A 22,420-nucleotide genomic window follows, 5' to 3' on the forward strand; every position below is an offset into this window, starting at 1 on the left:
ACAAAATTTGAATTGAATGGGCAATAATCTTTTTCTTTTTTATAATAAGGTTTGACATATTTTATTAATAGCAATAATATATTTCCTTTTATCATTCGTTGAATAACATTATCATTTACGTTTTCTTTTCTTATGAATTTTATTTTGAATTGTTGATGTTATAGTACTTTGCATAAGGGTAATTTGAAGAAAAGGTAGCAAACAATGTATCAAAAATGATCTTAAATGACAATTAATTAACGAAAATAATTCAGTTGTCACTAAATATGTACTTTTAGCGGCAATTAACAACATTTATATGTGCACCTAAAACTTTTGATTAATGAGACTTAGCTAATGCCGATAGAACCTTTAACACTCTTTATTAATGTGTCTATTTATTACCGTTAAAAGTTATTTTTGTTGTAATAGAGAGGAAAAGATAGAGAGAATTGAAAAAATGGCTAGGAAATTTAATTTCTTGAGACATAGATTTCGTTAATATAAACCTAAGTTATTTGTATAAAAAATAGACAAAGACTAAATCTAATAAGTTTATAAGTTTTTAAATAACTAACATCGATAAATATATAATTAAATAAATTAAAATTGATAAATATATAATTAATGGATCAAATTTAATAAATATTTGTATAATTGAAAGACTGAATTCAGTAAAAATTTAGTTATGAGATCATTTTAGACCTATTTTCTCTAACAAACATCATCCCTTTTAACACTTGTTAGACATTATATTTATTATATAATTTTTTTAATAATATAGTTAGATAATAATTTAATATTTTATTTTTTAATAATTGATTTGATTTAATTACACTATTATTTTAATGTTTTTATTTGTCTTTATTCATCATTTAATAATTTATTATATTATATTTGGTAGTCTATCGAAATCTACACCTATTTATTGATTATTAAAATGTGAACCCCAAGATCTCCCTTGGGGGGCTACTCCTATTATTTTCTAAAATAAAGACGACTCCCGCTTTTGGTTCCAAAAAAATATTTTTTCTATCAATTTTTTTCATTCTTAGTTTTAAAAAACAATAATTAATTTTAAAATATTTATTTTTTCATAAATATCTATCATTTTTAGACTAAATATTTTGATGTTTTTTTTAAAATAAATTTTGTATTATCAGACTAACTATAGTTTATAAAATGAGATAGTTGGCATATAAAACGTGCTTCAAAAGTGTAGCCATCCCAATTATTTACAGTTGAAAAAATCTTCTATATACTTTCATATAAACCAGAGTTTCAGCTTAAAGCAAAATTAGCTAGCAGACACCATGTTCTCTTCAGATGAAAATCTCTTCAACTTTATAGTTTTCTTCATTCTTGTAATGGCATTTCCCACCTTCATCTTATGTCAATTTTTCACTTCTCCTTACGGCAAACACTACACTTCAGCTGATTCAGGTACCACTATTTCTCCACCAATTGCGTGGGCTTTCATGGAAAGCCCTACGCTTTGGCTCACAATTATCGTATTTCGATTGGGGAAAAATTACACAAATCCATTAGCTTTTCTCCTAATTTCACCTTACCTCTTTCACTACACAAATCGAACAATCATTTACCCTCTTCGCCTCCGTAGCAGAAACACAAAGAACAATTTCCCGCTGAATATTGCAGTTACAGCTTTTATTTTCAATTTACTGAATGCTTACATACAGAGCAGATGGGTTTCTCATTATGCTAACTACCAAGAAGACGACTGGTTTTGGGTTAGGTTTGGTATTGGGCTGGTTATATTCGGGTCGGGTATGTTGTTGAATATTTGGGCCGATGGGGTTTTGTTGGGCCTGAAGAGTCAAGGAGGTGGATACAAGATACCGAGAGGTGGGCTTTTTGATTATGTGAGCAGCCCAAATTATTTGGGAGAGATAATGGAATGGTTGGGCTGGGCTTTGATGACCTGGTCTTGGGCCGGGCTTGCATTTTTTGTCTACACCTGTGCTAATTTGGTTCCTCGAGCTGTTTCGAATCATAAATGGTACCTGCAGAAATTTGGAGAAGATTATCCTAAGAATAGAAAAGCTGTTTTCCCCTTTTTGTATTGAAATTGTTGTATCGTATTGTTGATTTAAATGCAATGTTTATTTTAGTTGTTGTTTAAATTTAATTGTATTGTATGGCTAGAGTCATTGTTACGGTGTGCATCCATGTTTTATTATTTATCCTAATTCTTTAAATAATAATTTTACTCGGACTCTATTCTATTTTTTTGATAGATTTTTCTACAATATCGAAATAATAATGTCCAAATATTATATATATCAAGACAATATATCATGAGACAATTCTTCATTTGCTAGTGCCGAATGGATATCTTTGTTTAATAGTTAAGCTTTTTTAATATTAATCTTTACATATAGTAATCCACTTAATTGAAGTTGTTGATCGATTTTATTAGTTAAAATATTTAAATTTTTTAATACTTTCACAAGTGAATTTATATTTTAAGACTACTATATTCATCTTAATAAAATAAAACTGCCTAATTTGGATGTACTAGAGAGCATTATATAGTTCTAAAGCAAAATACAGAACTGATCCATGGATGTTTCATCAATCAAATACAAAACAAGTGTTTCAAAATGTCCTTAATTGAAGTTGTCAATCGATTTTATCAATTAATACTTAAATTTATTAGTATCTTCATAAGTGAATTTGTATTTTAAGACTATTGCATTCATCCTAACAAAACAAAAGTATTTAATTTGGATGTAATAAAAATCAATACATAGCTCCAAAGCAAAATATCAGAACTGATCGATAGATCTTTCATCAATCATAAACAAAACAAGTGTTTCATAATTTCTAAGACTAACTCTATATTCGTGTAAAATCTTTCGAGCTTATTATATTTTATACCTCGTCGTAAGCGATTCCTAAAATTATTGCAAAATTTAGGGAAAATGTCTAAAGTACGTTCTTACAATTCGAACTCTTACGAGGGGTGAAACGATAATTTGAAAAAGTAGAGGGTCAAAATGACGGGTTTGCCAATCTGGTACCCTGATTAGGGTTTTAGATATAAGAATCCCATTTTCCCCTATAACAGTGGCTGCTTATACCTCTGTTCTTCCCCAATTACAACCAAAGTTGCTGAATCAAATTGAGGAATCAAGATGGATAAGAGTATGATCGGAGACTTGGATTCACTTCCTGAAGCAGATAAGATCAGAATGGCAGCCATGATTGAGCAGCTCCAAGTTCGTGACAGGTTTATTCCATCTCTTCAATTATTTTTATTTGCTTATTAACCAGTTTGATTAAGAAATATACCCGAAAATTCTCCCCTGTGTGGGTTGCAGGGTTGCAACAATTTTGATTGTGGCCATGTCTCTATTCCCGCTTTGAAAGTATACCGCTTTTTGGTTTTTGCATATAACAATGGATTTTGTAAGCAGAATGTTAATATCATGCAATTAGCTCTTCACTAAAAAGCTTCTTTGAACATTTCATATCGGGATCTATATGGAAATAAGGATCCTAAACCATTGATTTATTGCTTGCTCTACCATAATTGAGTTTCCACCACCGGCTATATGCAATTAGCTCATGCTTATGTTTTCTTAGCAGTGAAAAACTTTATTTTTTGATTTGTAGTAAACTTAGAGTTTAGACTAACATGAAGCGTATTAATCTCTGGAGTGGTGAACTCTTTCTTATTTTCCAAATCTGATAATATATTCTGTTCCCTTAATATTCAAATAAATACATAAAGTATGTGGTAAAAAATGTTGGTTTTAGCAAGCTTGAATCAATATGTTAATGTGAATTAGGTGGTTTATTCAGCATGTTATTAGCTGTGATAATACTATTATGTCCCACACCAGTAATGCAGTGCTAGTCTTATACTCTTAATTGTTATCTAGTCGAATACTACTCCAAAGTCATATCAAGTGGTGGAGGGTAGGAAAGAGCAATATATTGAGAATGGAATTGGAAATTGATGATAACACTGGGGCTTCATGAGCATTAACCTTTTAGATTGTTGTAGTAGTGATAAATGAGTTCTAATACACTTAGTGTTCCCCACTCAGATTTTGACAAGGGTGGACCCTTAAGGTAACACTCAACCAAAAGAAAGCAAGCTTGTAGCATTGCTTTGATATTCCCTTTCTATTCTTTTGCTCCAAAAATTATTTAAGCTAATTAATTAAACCACTCAACCAATTAATGCATTTATTAATTAATCCTTAATTTGCAAATGCAGAAAGAAAGAAATTTTCTGGTATTTTTTTAAATAGCAGATGCAATTTATGTTGAGAGAAAGATTATAAATAAGTGAAAAATAGAACTTCAGGAGAAACTAAAATAGAGGAAAATTAGGTGTTCACACTTGGAAACAATCCATTGAGTAATGTGTTGCATTCTTTCTTAATTTCCAAAGCTGATATTATATTCCCTTTCCCTCAATATTTAAATAAAAATAGAAAGTATGTGGTAATTTGTTCCAGTGTTGATTTTAGCAAGCTTGAGTCCATATGTTAATGTTAATTAGGCGATTCAGTCAGCATGTTGAAAGTTGGGATGATACTCGTATGGTCAGTGTCAGTTATGCACTCAAAAAGTATTCAAAAAGTTGTGAATCTAGCCATTCTTAAGGTCATAGGAAGGTTGTAGGAGAGGAAAGAGTAGTATATTGAGAAAAAAAGTTGGAAATTGATGATAACACTTGGCTTCACAAGCATTAAGTTTTCTTGATTTCTTATTTTAGTGATGTTTATGAATAAGAGATTACTGATTAACAAGGGTGTTTGTAATGGCAGTAAAAAGAAATTTCCTCGGTAACATATGTTCCTAGTAGAAATTTGAAAAGAATTGAAACGGGATTGAATTTTGTTACTCTCTGTTGCAGTGTAATGGCAGTAAAAAGAAATTTCCTCGGTCCAAGTAGAAATTTGAAAAGAATTGAAACGGGATTGAATTTTATTACTCTCTGTTGCAGTTAGTACTTTGTCTGTTGTGTTACAACTCTAAAAGCCTGGTCTGTTTTGTCTTTAACTACTGCAGCTTGAGAATGTATAATTCTCTGGTCGAAAGATGTTTCACGGACTGTGTAGACAGTTTCAAACGCAAAACTTTAGACAAACAAGAGGAGACCTGTGTCCGACGATGTGCTGAGAAGTTCTTGAAGCATTCTATGCGTGTAGGACTGAGATTTGCAGAGCTTAACCAAGGTGCACCAACACCAGACTAAGACGCTTCTGTTATGTGCCTGCAATTCAATTTCTCATTATTGTTTATTGTGGGTTAATCAACAAGGACAAGTAGTGGAAGTTCCTTATTTTGGAAAGTCAACAGCTCTCCTCGTTGTTATTGGTAAAATGTACTTCTACAGTTAAATTATTAGAAACTTGAATAGTAGAACTGGATCCTGTAACTGATTGCAGGCCACTTGCTGTTACGATAGCATTCTTTTGTTGTGACGTTCTAGTAAAATAATGTGGTATTCAACTTCATCAAGGAGATATATCTGTTGCCTTTTCTGTTATGATAACAATTTTTGAACTTGAAGTTGAGAAATGGATTTTTGCTGAAATGATTAATCTTTTGTCTATTGATCCTCTTCTTGTTTCCTCGTACCTCCTCCTGCCTTCAAATTTCTTATCTTTTGCCTGTCTAACTCTCTGATAATGTCATATTCCGAAACATCGAATTTGCCAAATAAGATTAGTAAGGTTGCTGCTTGTGGCATGTCAAGATGGAAATTAACCTGTCCATCACTTATATGATGTTCATCTGCGCCAAGTCGAAAATGTTGGTTTGTGCAAAATTCAGTTATTTGACATTTGATGGGTTAGTAGTTGCTTGTAATTTTGAATTTTGAGGTGAAATGTTGCTTTATTCTAGTTGTCAATTGAATGCTAATGTTTGTTTCAGTTCCAAAAAAAAAATAATTTTCAGCAATTCTAGAGATCACCATTTCTCCTTTTTTTCCTATTCAAAGTGAGTGATCATTGGAGGCCATTTCTTTGAAAAAAGCAGCTTTCAGTTTTTTTTTTTATTATTATTCTATGAATATTTTTGTGATATGTCTGCTAGACTTTTTTTTTTTCAAAATCTTTATGCAACCCTCTATAGGGAATTGGGAGTTCATAGGCTATTTTACTTTAGGTGAATCTTTCAGTTTTTCGTGTGTGTTAGCCCATGAATATTGCGATGATATGACTTTAAGAATTTTTTTGCTAAACCTTTTGGATCCTCCGTAAGGAGTTAGGGATGCAGTACGTGCACATATTTTAGATATTTATGAGTCAAGTTATAGAAATCAGGTCATATTTGCTGAGACCGCCTTGCACTCTCAACCCGCTCCACTCCATTGCCAACTCTTAACTGAGAAATTTAAAAGTTGGACTTCAGAAGGAATAGAGAGTAGAAGAAAAAAAAACTCACAATGGCATCAAGTTGCTACATCCAAGGTACAATTACGGCAGCTATATAAATAGCACGTAGCCAAGTATTTTACAAAAAAAAACAAAAAACAAAAGTCAACATAACTTCCACATTTTAAGAATATAATACATCTACGGCTTCCTACATATAAAAAAAAGACATTCAGGAGATCGAAAAATCTATTCCGATATCTTTAATTAAGAGAGAGATATTCACGCATTCCATCACAATTCTCGACACATGGGTCACAAGAGACATAAATCGAAAGACGCGGAAATGGAAGTTACATTAGAGAGAGTCCATGTAAAACATGAATGGAAACATCAGCACATGTTATATATCAGTATAAAAATATATTCATAAACTTAGGCAGTAATTTGCCATTACATCACCATAATAATAAACAATATGCAAGTAAAGCTGCGGGCTACAATTTCCCCCCTAAATTTGGTCCTTTTGTAGCCACTTCAGCCTCTATTAGCTTTACCAACACCCAACTTAGATAAAAAGAAAAAGTAGATAAAAGAGTAACAAAGCAATTCCCCAGAAAGTTGATAGTAATTCAAAAGAGAAAGAAACAAATCCCCGCGACACTTTCCCAGATAAAAAAAGAGAACCATTGAAGGCGGGAAATTGTAAGAATTTTTCTTTTGTTTTGATCAGGTCAGTGTAATTATTTGGTGAAATTAAACGCGGAAATTCTTTCCCTGGAAAGTTTGTCCAAATTGCCAGTTAGCTGGTGCAATGTTGTAGGAAGCAGAGCTGCGTCGATCACTAGCAGTGACTCTAAAAGAAAGTGCTTGTCCGACTAGTTTTGCATTTGTTTGCCAATTCTGACCCCAATTACGAGTCATTGAAATCCATGGCGTGTTTGTGCCTTTAACATAAACCTTTTGAATGTCCCCTGCACCTGCAACGTTGGTGACTAACACTAAGTTAAAGTATTGGAAACCGTTGACTGTGAATCTGATTCCTCCTTGTTTCCTGCATGGAACCCTGTAAAACAGACTTAGCATTAAGAACAAATGCACCAAAAATGGAAAAAACGCGTTGCAAAATATAGGTGAAGAGTAGTATTGGGGGACCATTTTGTAGATAGTAATGAAGCTATACCATAACTAGGAGTTGTAGGTTTTTGGTATAGCAAGACTATGTCCATTTGCTAAAATTGGGAAGAAAATAGGACCACACCACACTAAGGAAAATATAAAAACTCAACAAATCAATAACGGTTTTGCTAAAATTGGACATGTTAAATCGAGAAAATGTGGACGCTAGCTGTAGTAGTTCCAATTTATGTGATCCAAAAAAAAGGTATACAAAGTGATAATATAGGGAAGCTCAAATTAAATACAGCAAAGTTTAGTTTAACTAATCCAAAGCATAATTTGGTATGAAAGGAAGATTATCATTTACCACAATTCAAACTATTATATTTAATTGTGCTAATTAGGTAACGAACCTTCGGTAGTTGACAGCAACAATTCCAGCACGGTACACAGCAATTTTGAGGAACATGGGCATGGCGAGGTCGAAATGTGGGCGAGGTGGGTTACACCAGCCTCCATTATCGTTAGGCAAGGCGTAGTTTGGTGGGCAGAAATTGGTTCCTGTTACCAAGATGGAAGGGTTTCCAGGGTTGCAATATTCCTTCTTACTGTCAGTACACTTTATCTCGAAGCAAGCGCCGCAGCTCAGACCATTGTTGAAAAGTGCCGTACTCAATGCCGCGTTGTTTACTCCGTACCCTTGGCTGTACAGATTCCCATAACCACATGCACCACCTACACATTGTAAATCCATCACTAAAATTAACCTTCTAAAATAATCTGAAAACAGAGTAATGGAACAAAATTCAAAGTTTAGCTAATGTTTCACAGTAGATTTTGAATCAGATTTTAAAATTTTCTTCAAATTTATCAAGTTCCGAAGAAATTTCACTTTCCAAATTAAATATATGTTAAAATACAACTTTGAAAACTCAAATTTCAAAATATATGGCTTAGGCTTCACGAGTACCAAAATATATACAGTATGTCTAGATTCAGAGACAGGTACAGTACCCATGGTTCCAGAAGCATCAGCGCCTCCATAAAAGGTGGCGTGGGCACTTGTCCAGGGTCCGCCGGTGTAAACTCCGGCAATTTTTGCGTTGACAACAGTTAGAAAACAGAGAAGAGTAGCAATGCAGAGTGCCCAATTCACAGCCATTTTTGTCACAGTGTAGTGTTTGTTCACTGTAAAAAGAAAACAGAGAGAGAAATGGAAAATGGAATTTGAGCAGAGAGAGAATTGAGAGGGAAAGGAAAGTGAGGTGCGTATTTATTGAAGAGTTGCAATGGCAATGTCCGTAATTAAATACTACTACTCTGTTTTCGTTTAATTTAAAATTTTATTTCCTCTTCTTTTAATTTATGTTTTTTTCCAACATTAATAATTCTTCACTTTTTTTCCCCCCTCAATATAGTACGAATATTTCAAGAACAAAGTTTATTAGTACGAAAATTGTTTAGTTGATTCCCACCTCAAAATATTATACAACTTAATTTACAAATACAAAAATATAAGATGAAATTAGTGGTATTTATAAATATTAAATTTTATATAAAACATTTCCTAATTCTTATATAAATTTAGAGAATAGTTTTCTAAAATTACTTGAATGATATTTGTACATATAATATAGTCTTGACCTAAATAAGACATATATCTCTCATCTAAATGTGCACTTGACGAAATGAAGTGAAGACAACATGGAGAGAAGGGGTAATATGTATGAGAGTTATAATGCTTGTATATATTTATCATGGTTTATGCATGTATAATATTTTTCATATTATTTCACTTATCGGGAGTGAAAAGTTATAAATTTTGACAAATATATACTTTTCCGTTATATTGATATAAAAATAATCACAAGATATATCATATTTTTAATACTTGCGAATATTCATTAAATTTGAAATAAAAAAAGAAATTATTTTTAAACGGAAGATATAATTGCGAAAACATATACGGTAAATGTAATGTACAAGAATACATGTGAGGTGAACGTGGTAATAAGAATAGCTAGAGCTATCTCAAGCCAAGGCACATGGAAACATGGTGATGGAGTAAATGAAATGTGTGCTAATGATTCATGCTTAAACTTATGGCAAAGCCTAAAAGATACATAGGAAGCTTTAAGTTCTTGATTTCGTGTTATCAAAACTACCTAAACACTACCACCATAGGATTTGGTCATCGTTACATCTTCTTTTTTTTTTAATCAGAGATTTTCATTTCAAGTTTTGAATATGATTTTTTTTTAATAAAAAATATGCTTTTCTATGAATAAAATTCTACATAATACGAATTTAAATTAACTGAGAGTCAATATATATATATAGATACTGAATGTGAATACTAGAGGAAAATAAACTAATCTAAACACTAGTGGAGGTGTGAAACAAGTTGCTATAGTAATGTGATAGGTAGTTTTTCAAGTACTTGAGAGTACTAGTATAGTTGCTAATAGGATCCCAATTGACAACTTGCAAACAATAGTTAATTATAGGGTAAAAGTTGATTCACACCTAAATTTTACATCATATTAATAAATGAATATTATGTATTTGTACATATATATATATATTATAGCGCTTAATTTAATTAAGTGATTCTATATATTTAAAAATAATAATAAAAATAATATAAAATCAATATTGTATAATCATGAGGAAAAAATTGAAACAAGATCCTAATTGTAGGCTACCAAGTATTAGAATTTAGATAAATGAGATGCTATTGTTATATATATAACTGAAACCATGTGATCTTGCTGATGTCATGATATATATTTCATATTTATCTTGTATATACCATATAATAACTTATTTTCGTAAATTATTAATGAATTAACTAATTAATGGTATGATGGAGAACAAATTTTTCTTTTCTTTTAAATCAAAAATTTCAAATTCTAATTTCTATAGCGTGTCTTTTTGAACTAGATTCAGTCAGATTCCATTATGGGTGAATTCTTTTCTTTTATTTGTTTTGACAAAAAAACTCTAATCACATAAAGTTATATTTGTGGTTATTAATTAAAAAAAAACTTAAATCTTTTTTTCCTGAAAAGGAAATTAAATACTCTTGTGAATTGGATAATTAGTTTGGAATATGTTTGATGCTGTTTCTTCCCTTATTTTCTACAAAACTGAAAAATCCAACCTCCCATGTGCCTACACTTATTGCACTCTTTTCTCTTTCAAATATATTTTTCATACTTCTCTTCTTAATTTCGAACATTTAATATGATGTGTTTAAAGTTATAAGAATAGAAAATATCTTTTTTAATTTAATATAATTTTAATTAAGGATCATAAAATCAAAAAATTATATTATTTTTTTACACTATATTACAAGTTAGGCTATATTATTTTTTTAAAACGGAGGGAGTAACTTTTATTGTCACTAATTCTGTGTTGTTTTGGTTGACTGACCCAATATTGATCCTTTTCTTTATTTGTTTGTTGTTCACTTTTTGACCTTTTGATTGTTTTGTCATAATAAAACAATTTCATTCGAGCATATAGCTTATACATTATTATTATTATTGTTTGTTTTATCCGTTATCGCTTCAAATACTATACAAAATATACATGAACATTCGAGTACGATTAGCAATTTGAGATTTAATCAATTTCTATATTGAGCATGGTTGAACTTCCCCCGCTATGTGTCATGTGCATTTAAATTGAATACACAAAATAGTTTTATAAGAAAAGCATAAATGCTGATTCAGAGACAAATTTACAAAATAAAATTAAAAAAATAACAAGATAACTATGTACTCTGACCAATTGAATCATGAAAAAATGGTGTTGTTGATCATACATACTACCATAATTACGTAGACATTAATTTAATTTTTCAACAAGTTGTATCTTTAATTCGAGAAGATAATGACTCGTGATCTCCATAGAAATACATGTCATTTATTAAGCATGCCCCCGTCATCAAAATGGTGGTGTGGAAATAGATAAGATTTTTTTATTTTTAATTAAAAATTTTGAATTTAAACTTTTCAAATCGAAATATATATGATAGGGCCTTAAGTAGTACACATTTAAATTCTTGTAGTTATTTTCTTCGTTTATTTTTAATTGTTATGTTATTCCTTTTTATGTCATATGATAAAAAATATTTGATTAATATTTATGATATATTTTTTCATTATATTAATATGCAAAAAAATATAATTTATAATACTTTTCGTATAATTTTGAATATCTATTATTTTTGGTTTAAAATATTAAATTAACAAAATCTAATTTAATTATAAAAAAATAATCAAATTAATTTTTAAAAAGCTCAACATGATAATTAAAAATTTGACAACAAAGAATATTTATTACTTTGGTGAATATAAAAATAGTAAAAGCCTTGGTGGAAAAGAGAATTAAATTTGAGTTTGTTTATTGTGTCAGTGTAACTACTCCATTCGTTTAAAAAAGAATGTCTCAATTTTCTTTTTAGTTTGTTTTAGAATGATTCCTTTCCTATTTTGGCCACACTTAAACTTTAATTTTCCAAGTGGCATGTTTAAAACCACAAAATTAAAGAACATTTTGATACATTTGAAATAACTTCAATTTAGAACCACAAAATTAAAATTTTTTTATTTATTTTTTCAAACTCCGTTTTAAGTCAAACTAGACCATCATTTTTTTATATGGAGGGAGTATTAAATTTGAATTTATTTACTGTTTCAGTGTAACTAATATCCCATGGTACGTAACTACTTGATCTCTCATAATGATAAATAATTTGATAAGCAAATGGTAGATCAACTAGCTTATGTGATACGTATAACGAATATTTCCTCATTAAAAAGGCTCTTGCAATTAATACTATATTTTAAAATAATATATATATATAGGAGATGACTTTATCAAGATGGATTTATAATGACAAATTAAATGCATTTTCAAAGCTCACATATGGTATCCCCTTCATAACTTTGATACGAGAAAGTCGAGAACTCTCACTTTTAAATAACTAATTCTAATTTAATTTATATAATATAAAAAAATATTTTGCACTACATGCTTGCAAAAAAGGAAAAGAAAAAAAAAGAAAGAGCAATTAATCATACAATATTATATAAAAAAAATATTGCACTAAATGCTTGCAAAAAAGAAAAAGAAAAAAAGAAGAGCAATTAATCATACAAGGTTGGCATTTTCTGAAAGAAATAATAATAAAAAATAATAATATTGGAGTCGTGGGGGCTGAGTGCTTCTATTGTTGGATTAATAGTAAAAAAAATTCAATTATGTTTTCACTCCCTATTCAGTTATCGTTCAAATATTCACATCAAAATCTTCGTATAACCTGTATAAGGTGAGAAACTCTGCTATTAAAAAATAATTAATATTTTAAACTTAATATTTATAATATATAATTATAAAAAAATACTTATCATTTTACGTCTATCGTTAAAATAAATAATAAAAAATAGCATCGATAAGACATCTTCGCGAAAGGAAGGAAGAATTATCAATATTATATACTATAGTTTTTACAATATTTATTTATTATTAATATAAGTGTATGTCAAAAGTCAAAACGAGTACGTACCCTACGGATTAGTCACATTGTACCTTAATATATCCACATTCTTGTTCCATGTGCTTTTAGCATACTTTAGGGTATTTGGAAAAATATTAAAATGTTTAAGTTGACCCTTAAAGGAATTTGACTTTATATTATGTATGATCAAGGGATCTAAAATCACATGCAAACAACTAATTTCATAAATATTCTTTGAGGTTTGACAAATTATTAACTACCCTTTTGGATCTACTTGTTTTGGAAGTCAATGCTTCCCATCTTTTTAATTCTTGATCAAGACATTATTTTTTTTTTTGAAATTTCAAAACAATTCACAGTTTTAAAAAGTAAATCACTTTTATGCAACAATTCTCATAAGTCACGCATGAGAAATATAAATCGAGAAGTCTAATGCGATAAGATTGACTATATATGTTGACAAGAGGAATTAATTTTTAGCTTTTTTTTAATGAAATATCATCTGTTACACGAATATCATTAATCAATTACCCTTAGGAGTATCATAACATTATTATTAACTAAAAATAAGGTAGTTGCTCCCAATCATAACAACGATTACATCTACTTAAGACTTTTCTGTCACAAGTTGGTACTCCAATAATTTTAAAAAATCTTTTTTTACTTGCATTAAAAGGTTCCTTTATTAGACATGTACTATATCACATATAAACAATTTATTTTTTTTTATGTAAGAAGAGTAAATAATAATCCTAACTGATCAAACTGTTATCAAATTGGTTATGATTTTAAAATTGAAAACGTCAACCCACAGAAATGTAAACATCGTCACGTAGATATTTAATCGCGATATGGAAGTGGAAAATTTAATCACTCTATTTTTTTTTTATGATGTTCTCTATACTCATATAGAAGCTTTAAATATATTCATTGATTGTAGTTCGTTGCGTAAAACTCATTTAATAGGAAAGTGTTTTCTAATAAGATTTTAATGTTTTGGAACCCAAGTTCAAGGGCAAATTCAGATAGGAATAAGGGGTTTATTCGAACTCAATTGTTTAATGTTTATGCGTAGTTAAACTTATCTTTTAAATCAACTATAAGAGCTAAGCTGATTAATTCAATTCAATAAGTGATTTTGAATTACCTTTTGATATTGAATCTATTTGATTGTGTGTTTATTTTTACGGTCCGAAACTTCTAAAGGAATTCTATTCAACGTTATGGATTTATTTTTGATAATGTGCACTTGTTCCGTACCACTTTTTCATGGCCCATGTGATCCAAAAACCAAGTAGTACTAATTAATTTGTTCATAAATTTATATACGTACTACTGCATTTTTTTTTTAGAAACTAAAAAAGATAATCAATTTGTTAATAAATTATATGCCATTGAGAGTTGACTACCATGAGAATAATATTATTTTTCCCATTTTTGAAAGACTTTAATAATTATTTTTTGTTATGGAAACATATATGTCGTACGTAATTGATTACGTACACAAGTGATCATTTGAGTTCCGTGACTTGTAATTGAAGTTTATAGTAATTGAATTGCCACAGAATCATAATTTATTATATACATAATATATATAGATATACTTTTTAATTTGACCTCATTTCATATTTATGTCTTTTAATTTAAGTAAAAAATATCAAAAGAAATTAATTAAATTCACACCATTCATTCAAAATAAAAATAAAGTGCACACAAATATTAATATAACTCTTATGTCTCACGAATCTACCTTTGGAAAAACATTTTTTTTAAAAAAAACTTAGTTCAATTTTATTTTCTCCTTTATGATACTTGGTATATGACGCTCTACTTATCAAACAAATTCCAGCTTACAATATTTATATATCTTTGGACAAAGATAAGTAGGTTCAAGTAATATATTAATCTAACTACTTGTCCATAAAAAAAAAGAAAAAATAAATATAATCCAGCTAATATCTTATCTATCCAATTAAGAATTTAATATATATAAATATATAATAAGCACAATTATATGAATTTTGTACTATAATAAATGAATTTTGTAACATAATGCATTTTTTTAGGGCGAGATAAAGGAACATATGAGAAATTACATGTAAATAAAAATCCTTTTATCGATCCTGAAGGTTTTTCTATGAAGTAAAAAGTTTTAGTGCAGTCGTTTTCAATATCATTGAGCGTAATTTATGCAATACAACCATTTGCTTTACCTAATAATATGTCAGAAACATTGGGAGAATTGTCTTGTAGGAACGAAATTATTCATATTGGGCTGTAGCCCATTATAAACTGCAAAACTAACTCATATTGGGCCGTAGCCCATTATAAACTGCAAAAATGACATATTGGATCAGCCCATTTCATACATCTCGCATGCATCATGGGGACTGCCAGGAGGCCTTAACTTGGCCTTTAGTTTCATACATCCATATTATCATTATTTTCAAATCATTACGTATCTTATCATACGAATAACTACTTATCATATATTGAAGAAGATATACACTTAGATATTTGTAATTCTGCTATCATATACACTAAAATAAGAAATGGGGAGGGATATTGTCATGTATCTAATATACATGCGAGTCAACACATTTTAAGAGAAATTTGTGCAATTTCAAAACAACACAGAACCCGAATAACTTCTTTAAAGTGTTCATTTCGCACGTTCTTGGCATGATTATCTATCGATAGTATGTTCCTGTCTATGTAGAATTTTTATGAACCTAAAGTTTGAGCACAAATTCAATCATATATGTATCAACTGTCAAGTAGCATAGATATAGAATTAAATTCAACGAGATCTATTCACAATTAATTAAATTTACTGATCAATTTTTTCACGGAGTTTCTCATTGATAAGCACTTTTTACAATTGAGTATTGATAGATCAAATTTACCATCTTTTCATTTTGAATTAATATTTAGCATCTACGTTAAAGATCCAACTAAATCTCAATTTTTGTTTGACTCATCTAAACAATAGGGATAAAACAATAGTTCACTTAATAATGTGAATAATAGCAATAGTCCACTTAATGGAAGGCCTAACAGAATAGTTAAAAACTGCTTTTGGTCAAACTCTTTTCAGCTTCCAGCTTTTGTAAAGTGTGTTGCTTTAATTTTATTGATTCAATTAATACACTTAGCCGTTTGAATTAATTTTAAAACGAAAGAAGTAGTTTTGTTGTGAAAAAAACAAAAAATTCTACTTAAATGATTTTTAAATCAAATAATAAAAAGTCCATCTGAACTTATTTTACGTTATTTTTATTATTGTCAAAATAATTTTAAAAGCTAAAAGTGACTTAAAAGTATATATCAATTCAAACATATTTCTTAATCTGATATATTTTTTTGCTTCTATTGATATTATTGTTGAATTTCTGGAATCGATGACATATTTTTAACCCTAACACAGAATTCCTTGTTTGTGTCATAATTATCTCAAAATTACTTGTCTTAACTCTGTTTGTAACCAACAAGGGTTATATTAGAATTGAGTTGAGTTCCTTCCAATACAAAAATCAAAGACTGAACCAAAAATTAAAATAAAGAACTTTGTATTTTCTAATTGGCTATGTGTTACATGTGTTCAACTTTTCTGCTTTATCTTATACTCCCTACGCGTGGAATTTGGAAAGGATAAGCCGTGGTTAGAATTTATTCCAAAGTAGTTATAAACCTTTGAATATTAAAAATTGTCTAATTAAGTGGAAATAATTTTATTTTTTTTAGCACTTAATGGGCATCATACATTTTATAAAAATAAAATAAAATAGGATAATGTAATCCTTACACATGGATCATTTTATCCAGCTTCCAATCATTAAAAAACATTTCAAACATGAATAATTATCGCAAAAAAAGATTCTCAATATTTCATATGATTCTAGTTCTTGAAATTTTATGAATATTTAAACCATTCAATGTATCCGTTAGATTTTATGTTGAAAGGATGATTTAGGTATACATGTACTCATGATTAATTAAATAAATTAGATAGATCTATTCTTAAACTTAAAAGAACTTCAGTTAAAATAGATCTAGTGGGGTGGTCCTATTTTTCTTTCTGCAAAGATCTCGAAAGTATAAATTATTACTAAAAAATAAAAGAAAAAAATCATTTGGAATGCGCTAGAAAACCTAGGTTGAAAATGCGTCCAGGTTCATTCTGATAGTTTTTTATGCATTTGCGGTGGGACAATAGAAAAAGTATTTCTGATATATCTTTGGTTCAAAAGAAAAACTCCAGCAAAGCAAGATATAATGAAACAAAAACAACTAAAAAATCATTGTTTTTTCATTTATTAGAAAGCAAAGAATTTGATGTATAATTTATTTAAGAATGGTTAGATGAATGTTGAGCTTTGGATATTAAACATATATAGGGAATACAATCAGATTCTTAAAGCATAAACGTTACAAAATTATTCCCACATGTGTTTTGCTAGTATACTACCTCAAAAAGAGTTCATTTTAAAACATTTTGCTTCGATTACAAATATTTATCTAACTGAGCTCGAAATTTACCCAGTTGCTTCTTTGTTTTAATATTATATATATATATATATGAAATCACCCTTCAAACAGCAGATATAAGGTGAAACAATCTATGGAACCTACGACACACAAACTTAATATATATATATTTCGTGTGATTATAAAGTGGACTCCATGGCCCAACTCTCTCCCACTTAATTTTTCCCACTTTCTCCTCATTGACTCAGTGCTCAAAACTATTAAAATATTTTTTTGGTAGTGTATATAAAATACTACTCATTTGCTTTTCATATTCGTTGCTGACCAATGAACGTGAGCGTTTTACAATTTTTTTCATAAAAAAAAAACAAATTTTTAATGATCATTATATCTAAATCATCATCTCATAATGCACTAAGTCATACTCTTTGATACAAATTCTAAATAATAATAGATATCCTAAATTTAACATTTTGAAATGGTAAAAAGTAGTATTGTTTTCGTTGTGTTACCATATACTATCAGTTGTCATGTTTTTGGTTAAGGTCTATTGAAATAGGAGCCAAAACTTAAAAAGTGTGCATCACAAGGGTTGTCAGCACCTTAAGACGTGCCGACTGCTGAATAGAAAACAACAAGTTTTGTATTGAAGCACATGCAACCCACTTCTGTCACTACACTAATGTGCCCATTAATATCAACTCACCTTGCCAGGGCCTATTGCAGCAACCATTTTACACAACAAAGAACTCAATACTATTGCTTCTTTGTTCACAGGTGGCTAATAATTGGTCTGTATCCACAATCCAGTTATTTGAAAGCTGACAACACTAAACTTTCAATTTCACTACAACGATCACTAACTGGCTAAAGCTTTTTCAACGCTTTGGTTTATTATAATATTATATATAGAGAAAAGAACTCCTTTTTCCAGTGTTTCTTCACGGTGCATCTTTCTTTCTCCAATTCTGAGGTATGCACTTCACTTTTTCCCTTCGTATCAACTCTAATTCTTTTGGGGGTGCCTGTAAATTCTGGGAAAATCTTGACATTTGTTCAACTACTTAATATATGAGCATAATTTTGAGTCAATAACACTTTTTTCTTTCTTTTTTGTGTGTGTGAAAAAAGGATCATAATGGGGTAGTTCAGATAATCTGTGATAAAATTTCAATCTTGTTAATGTATGAGTTGAAGTTTGTTTTGTTTCAATAGCTTTGTCAATATTGTGACATTGAGGTTTGATATGTGAATTTATGAATTACTTACTAGGTTGAAATGGATCCAAGGTTCAATAGATTTCCAACAACTGTAAATGGATTCAATCTGGAGAACCAATCCTTACTAAGCTTTTCGGATAATTGGAAGAATAATGAACCTATAATTGGGGCTATTTATCCAGATCAGAAAATAGTCAATGCTCCAACATTTGAAAATAGTTTTATCCAACAGACTGTTCCATCTCTTTCAAATGACCCTTCCACAACAAGCAATATAGCATTGACTTCTGAGATGGGTACTGAGGATGAATACAATGAAGATTTTGATTTCTCCGATACGGTTTTGAGCTATATAAATCAGATGCTCATGGAAGAAGATATGGAGGACAAGACACATATGCTTCACGAGTCGTTGGAACTTCAAGCAAAAGAGAGATCATTTTATGAGGCCCTTGGCAAGAAGTATCCGCCTTCACCTCACCAGAACCTGGCCATTACTGAACAGAACGGTGAGATACCGGAGGACTATTACTCAGCAAGTCTGTATAGCTCTACAAGTAATGTCATTGACACTAGTGGTTACCTAATTGATCCAAGCATTTCAAATGATCATAATTACTCTTACGAACAAGGCCTTTTTATTTGTAATGGTCCTTACTCTTCGATTAGCTCATCGAATAGCATAAATAATCTTGGAGATGGGTTCTTGGACTCTCCTGTAAGTCCTCTTCATATACCTGATATATACAATGATAGTCACCCAATTTGGAAATTTAGGAAAGGAGTGGAAGAAGCGAGCAAATTCCTACCTACTTATAGTAAGTTGTTGGACAATGTGGTTATCAACGACTTGCTACCTCAGGCGAAAAGAGGAGAAAGTGGTTGTGCGGCAGCTCAAGTGGAGAAACGGGATGTGGGAGCGACTTCACCTACCGGACCGAGAGGGACGAAAAATCCTCATAGAGATGATAGGGATTCAGAAGAAGAAGAAGAAAGAAGAAGCAAGCAAGCTGCAGTTTATGCAGAATCTACAGTTCGCTCAGATGAGTTTGATGTAATTTTGTTGCATAGCATGGGGGATGGAAGGGAAGCATTGACAGCTTATCGTGAGAGCTTGAAGAACGCTAGAACAAAACCTACAGTGCAATCAAAAGGATTTGCTGTAGGGAGAGGAGGCCGCGGGAAGAAACAGTCTGGTAAAAAGGAAGTCATAGATTTAAGGTCTCTTTTAATAAATTGTGCACAGGCTGTTGCTGCTGATGACTGCAGGAGTGCAACTGAACTGCTGAAACAGGTTAGACTCCATTCATCTCCTTTTGGAGATGGCAACCAGAGATTAGCTCATTGTTTTGCAGATGGTCTGGAAGCACGTTTGGCAGGCACTGGTAGCCAGATTTATAAGGCCCTCGTCAATAAACGAACATCAGCAGCTGATTTTTTAAAGGCCTATCATTTGTATCTTGCATCATGCCCATTCAGAAAGATTTCAGGTTTTACCTCAAACAAGACGATCATTAGAAAATCAAAGCATGCTACAAGGGTCCACATCATTGACTTTGGCATCCTCTATGGCTTTCAATGGCCTACGCTTATTCAACGTATTGCAGCAAGAGAAGGTGGACCACCAAATCTTCGTATAACTGGTATAGAATTTCCTCAACCTGGCTTCAGGCCAGCAGAAAGGATTGAGGAAACAGGACGCCGTTTGAGCGATTATGCCAAGTCCTTTAATGTTCCATTTGAGTACCAAGCAATAGCAAAGAAATGGGAAACCATCAGAGTTGAGGATCTAAAGCTTGAAAAGGATGAGTATCTTGTTGTCAATTGTTTGTATAGATTTAAGAACTTGCACGATGAGACCGTGTTATCTGACAGTTCGAGAACTCTCGTTCTCAATCTAATAAGGGAGATCAATCCAGACATTTTCATCCATGGGATTGTAAATGGGGCCTATAGTGCCCCATTCTTTGTCACACGGTTCCGTGAGGTCCTGTTTCATTTTTCAGCACTTTTTGATATGCTGGAAGCTAATGTGCCCCGGGAGTTTCCGGAAAGACTGTTAATTGAGAGAGAGATCTTTGGGAGGGAAGCCCTCAATGTCATAGCTTGTGAGGGATGGGAAAGAGTTGAAAGGCCAGAGACATACAAGCAGTGGCAAGTTCGTCATCTAAGGGCAAGGTTTACACAAACACCTTTTGAGCAAGAGGAGATCATGAATATGGCAGTTAAAAAGGTGAGAACAAGCTATCACAAAGACTTTATAATCGATCAAGATAACAAGTGGATGTTGCTGGGGTGGAAAGGGAGAACGATCTACGCCTTATCTTGTTGGACACCTATTTAAAAAAACCTGCAAGGCATGCTTTTGAAAATCAACTTGTCCTTCCACATATTTGGAGAATTCAACAATACAGATGTAAGTCTCATAGCCTATTTTACATCACATATGTTTTCTTCTTATTGTGCTTCATCACTTAACATTTAAAAGTTACAGTTTTTCCTCCCCTGCAGGTATCTGGCAAGCTCATTCTAGATAATGCTCACACAAGCGATACAAAGGTCATGTTGTTGCTCAATACTCTTGCCAATGATGATGAAGTCAAATGGCTAGCAGATAATCATTTCCAACAAGCGTGAAGCACATTTGGGTTTTTTTCCATATCAGTGGTATACAAGCTAAGGTTGCACATACTTCGACCAATTCCTTGAATATCTGCTACTACCCAATAACTCTACCCACCAAGACCTAGGTAGCTGTGAAAAAATCGCCTAGAGTTTTTTTTTGTTGGTCTCTAGTGAGATTTCTTTCCTGATCTCGAGGCTTTTTCTCGTTTAGGGACTACTTGGCACATCCTTGGGTGCCTATGTGCAACACGTTTGTTATTAAACATTGGTTTCTTGTTTGTTTCACTTCTTTGTCCATTGTTTGGGTTTCCACATGAAAAGAAAGAAAGTTTTTGGATATCCAAGTTTCTTCTCAAGATTTTTTGGTTTGCAATAGGTAATCTGGAATTTTATGATGTTGCAAGTGGGGAGCCTTTTCTACTTTTTCTTCCCAAAGACCTCAAAAGCACATAACTTTTAAAGATCAAGAAAATTAATGTAGGATATGCAGAACAGAGACTGTGGTTCCAAATGCGTCTTGTTTCATTCAAATTGAGCAAGAAAAGAATATTATGCGTCTAGGAAATGTGAGGGAGTTCTTATTGTAAAATTAATTATCAGAAAATGACTACTTATGTATGAATGATTTAATATTTGACCAACTTAGCATCGTAGCTTAGGTAGGTAAAGGGAAAAATGAATAGTTGCGGTCTGTAAATCGAGAAAAAATGATAGTTTTTGAGCATTAACTCATCTTTTAACTAGAAACTAGACACTGCTAAAATGAAAACTTTATCATTTTTTTTCTTCAGGCAGTGTGGTGTTCTAGTCAATTAGCAATTTGGAAATCAGGACTTGGAGAAAACTAGACTGGTTAAAGGAAAAAAAAAAAGATACGGAGATAACGAATATTGTATTAGAACTGAATGTCCAGATTTGAGTGTAGTAATAAGCTGCTGTCTCACAATAGTCTTGTGTGTTTTACTTTAGCATTCTAATGCAATGAACTATTTAAAGATTTTTCTGTCCTTAAACTTTCTTTTCACCAAAGAGTACTCACCGTGAACTCTAATGAACACAGACAGAAGGCCTATTAGCAGAAACTTCAATGAATATGAAGA

General features: G+C 31.0%; 4 protein-coding genes across 5 annotated transcripts; 3 read left to right on the plus strand and 1 right to left on the minus strand.

Annotated features, from left to right (window-relative positions):
- The first annotated feature begins 1,243 nt into the window (after positions 1 to 1,243).
- On the plus strand, positions 1,244 to 2,215 carry det2 (steroid 5 alpha reductase DET2). The gene has a single exon (NM_001247111.2). It carries the CDS (start codon positions 1,293 to 1,295, stop codon positions 2,064 to 2,066), a length of 774 nt encoding a protein of 257 aa, NP_001234040.1. The 5' UTR covers positions 1,244 to 1,292; the 3' UTR covers positions 2,067 to 2,215.
- Positions 2,216 to 2,905: 690 nt separating this feature from the next.
- On the plus strand, positions 2,906 to 5,564 carry LOC101255048 (mitochondrial import inner membrane translocase subunit Tim9). The gene is made up of 2 exons (XM_004249636.5): positions 2,906 to 3,232; positions 5,029 to 5,564. Exons 1-2 carry the CDS (start codon positions 3,138 to 3,140, stop codon positions 5,213 to 5,215), a joined length of 282 nt encoding a protein of 93 aa, XP_004249684.1. The 5' UTR covers positions 2,906 to 3,137; the 3' UTR covers positions 5,216 to 5,564.
- Positions 5,565 to 6,715: 1,151 nt separating this feature from the next.
- On the minus strand, positions 6,716 to 8,719 carry EXPA6 (expansin). Its single transcript, NM_001347975.1, has 3 exons — positions 8,475 to 8,719; positions 7,874 to 8,195; positions 6,716 to 7,407 (listed from the first exon to the last, which is right to left on the minus strand). Exons 1-3 carry the CDS (start codon positions 8,620 to 8,622, stop codon positions 7,098 to 7,100), a joined length of 780 nt encoding a protein of 259 aa, NP_001334904.1. The 5' UTR covers positions 8,623 to 8,719; the 3' UTR covers positions 6,716 to 7,097.
- Positions 8,720 to 18,005: 9,286 nt separating this feature from the next.
- On the plus strand, positions 18,006 to 21,657 carry LOC101247176 (scarecrow-like protein 9). Of its 2 annotated transcripts, none has more exons than XM_010314051.4 (3): positions 18,006 to 18,448; positions 18,748 to 21,111; positions 21,190 to 21,657. In XM_010314051.4, exon 2 carries the CDS (start codon positions 18,754 to 18,756, stop codon positions 21,037 to 21,039), a length of 2,286 nt encoding a protein of 761 aa, XP_010312353.1. In that variant the 5' UTR covers positions 18,006 to 18,448; positions 18,748 to 18,753; the 3' UTR covers positions 21,040 to 21,111; positions 21,190 to 21,657. The 2 variants fall into 2 exon arrangements, with proteins under 2 accessions (XP_010312353.1, XP_010312352.1); XM_010314050.4 differs by having other exon boundaries at positions 18,018 to 18,448; positions 21,207 to 21,657.
- The last annotated feature ends 763 nt before the right edge of the window (positions 21,658 to 22,420 follow it).

This window comes from Solanum lycopersicum, chromosome 10 (genome assembly GCF_036512215.1).
Source record: "Solanum lycopersicum chromosome 10, SLM_r2.1".
NCBI lineage: Eukaryota > Viridiplantae > Streptophyta > Magnoliopsida > Solanales > Solanaceae > Solanum > Solanum lycopersicum.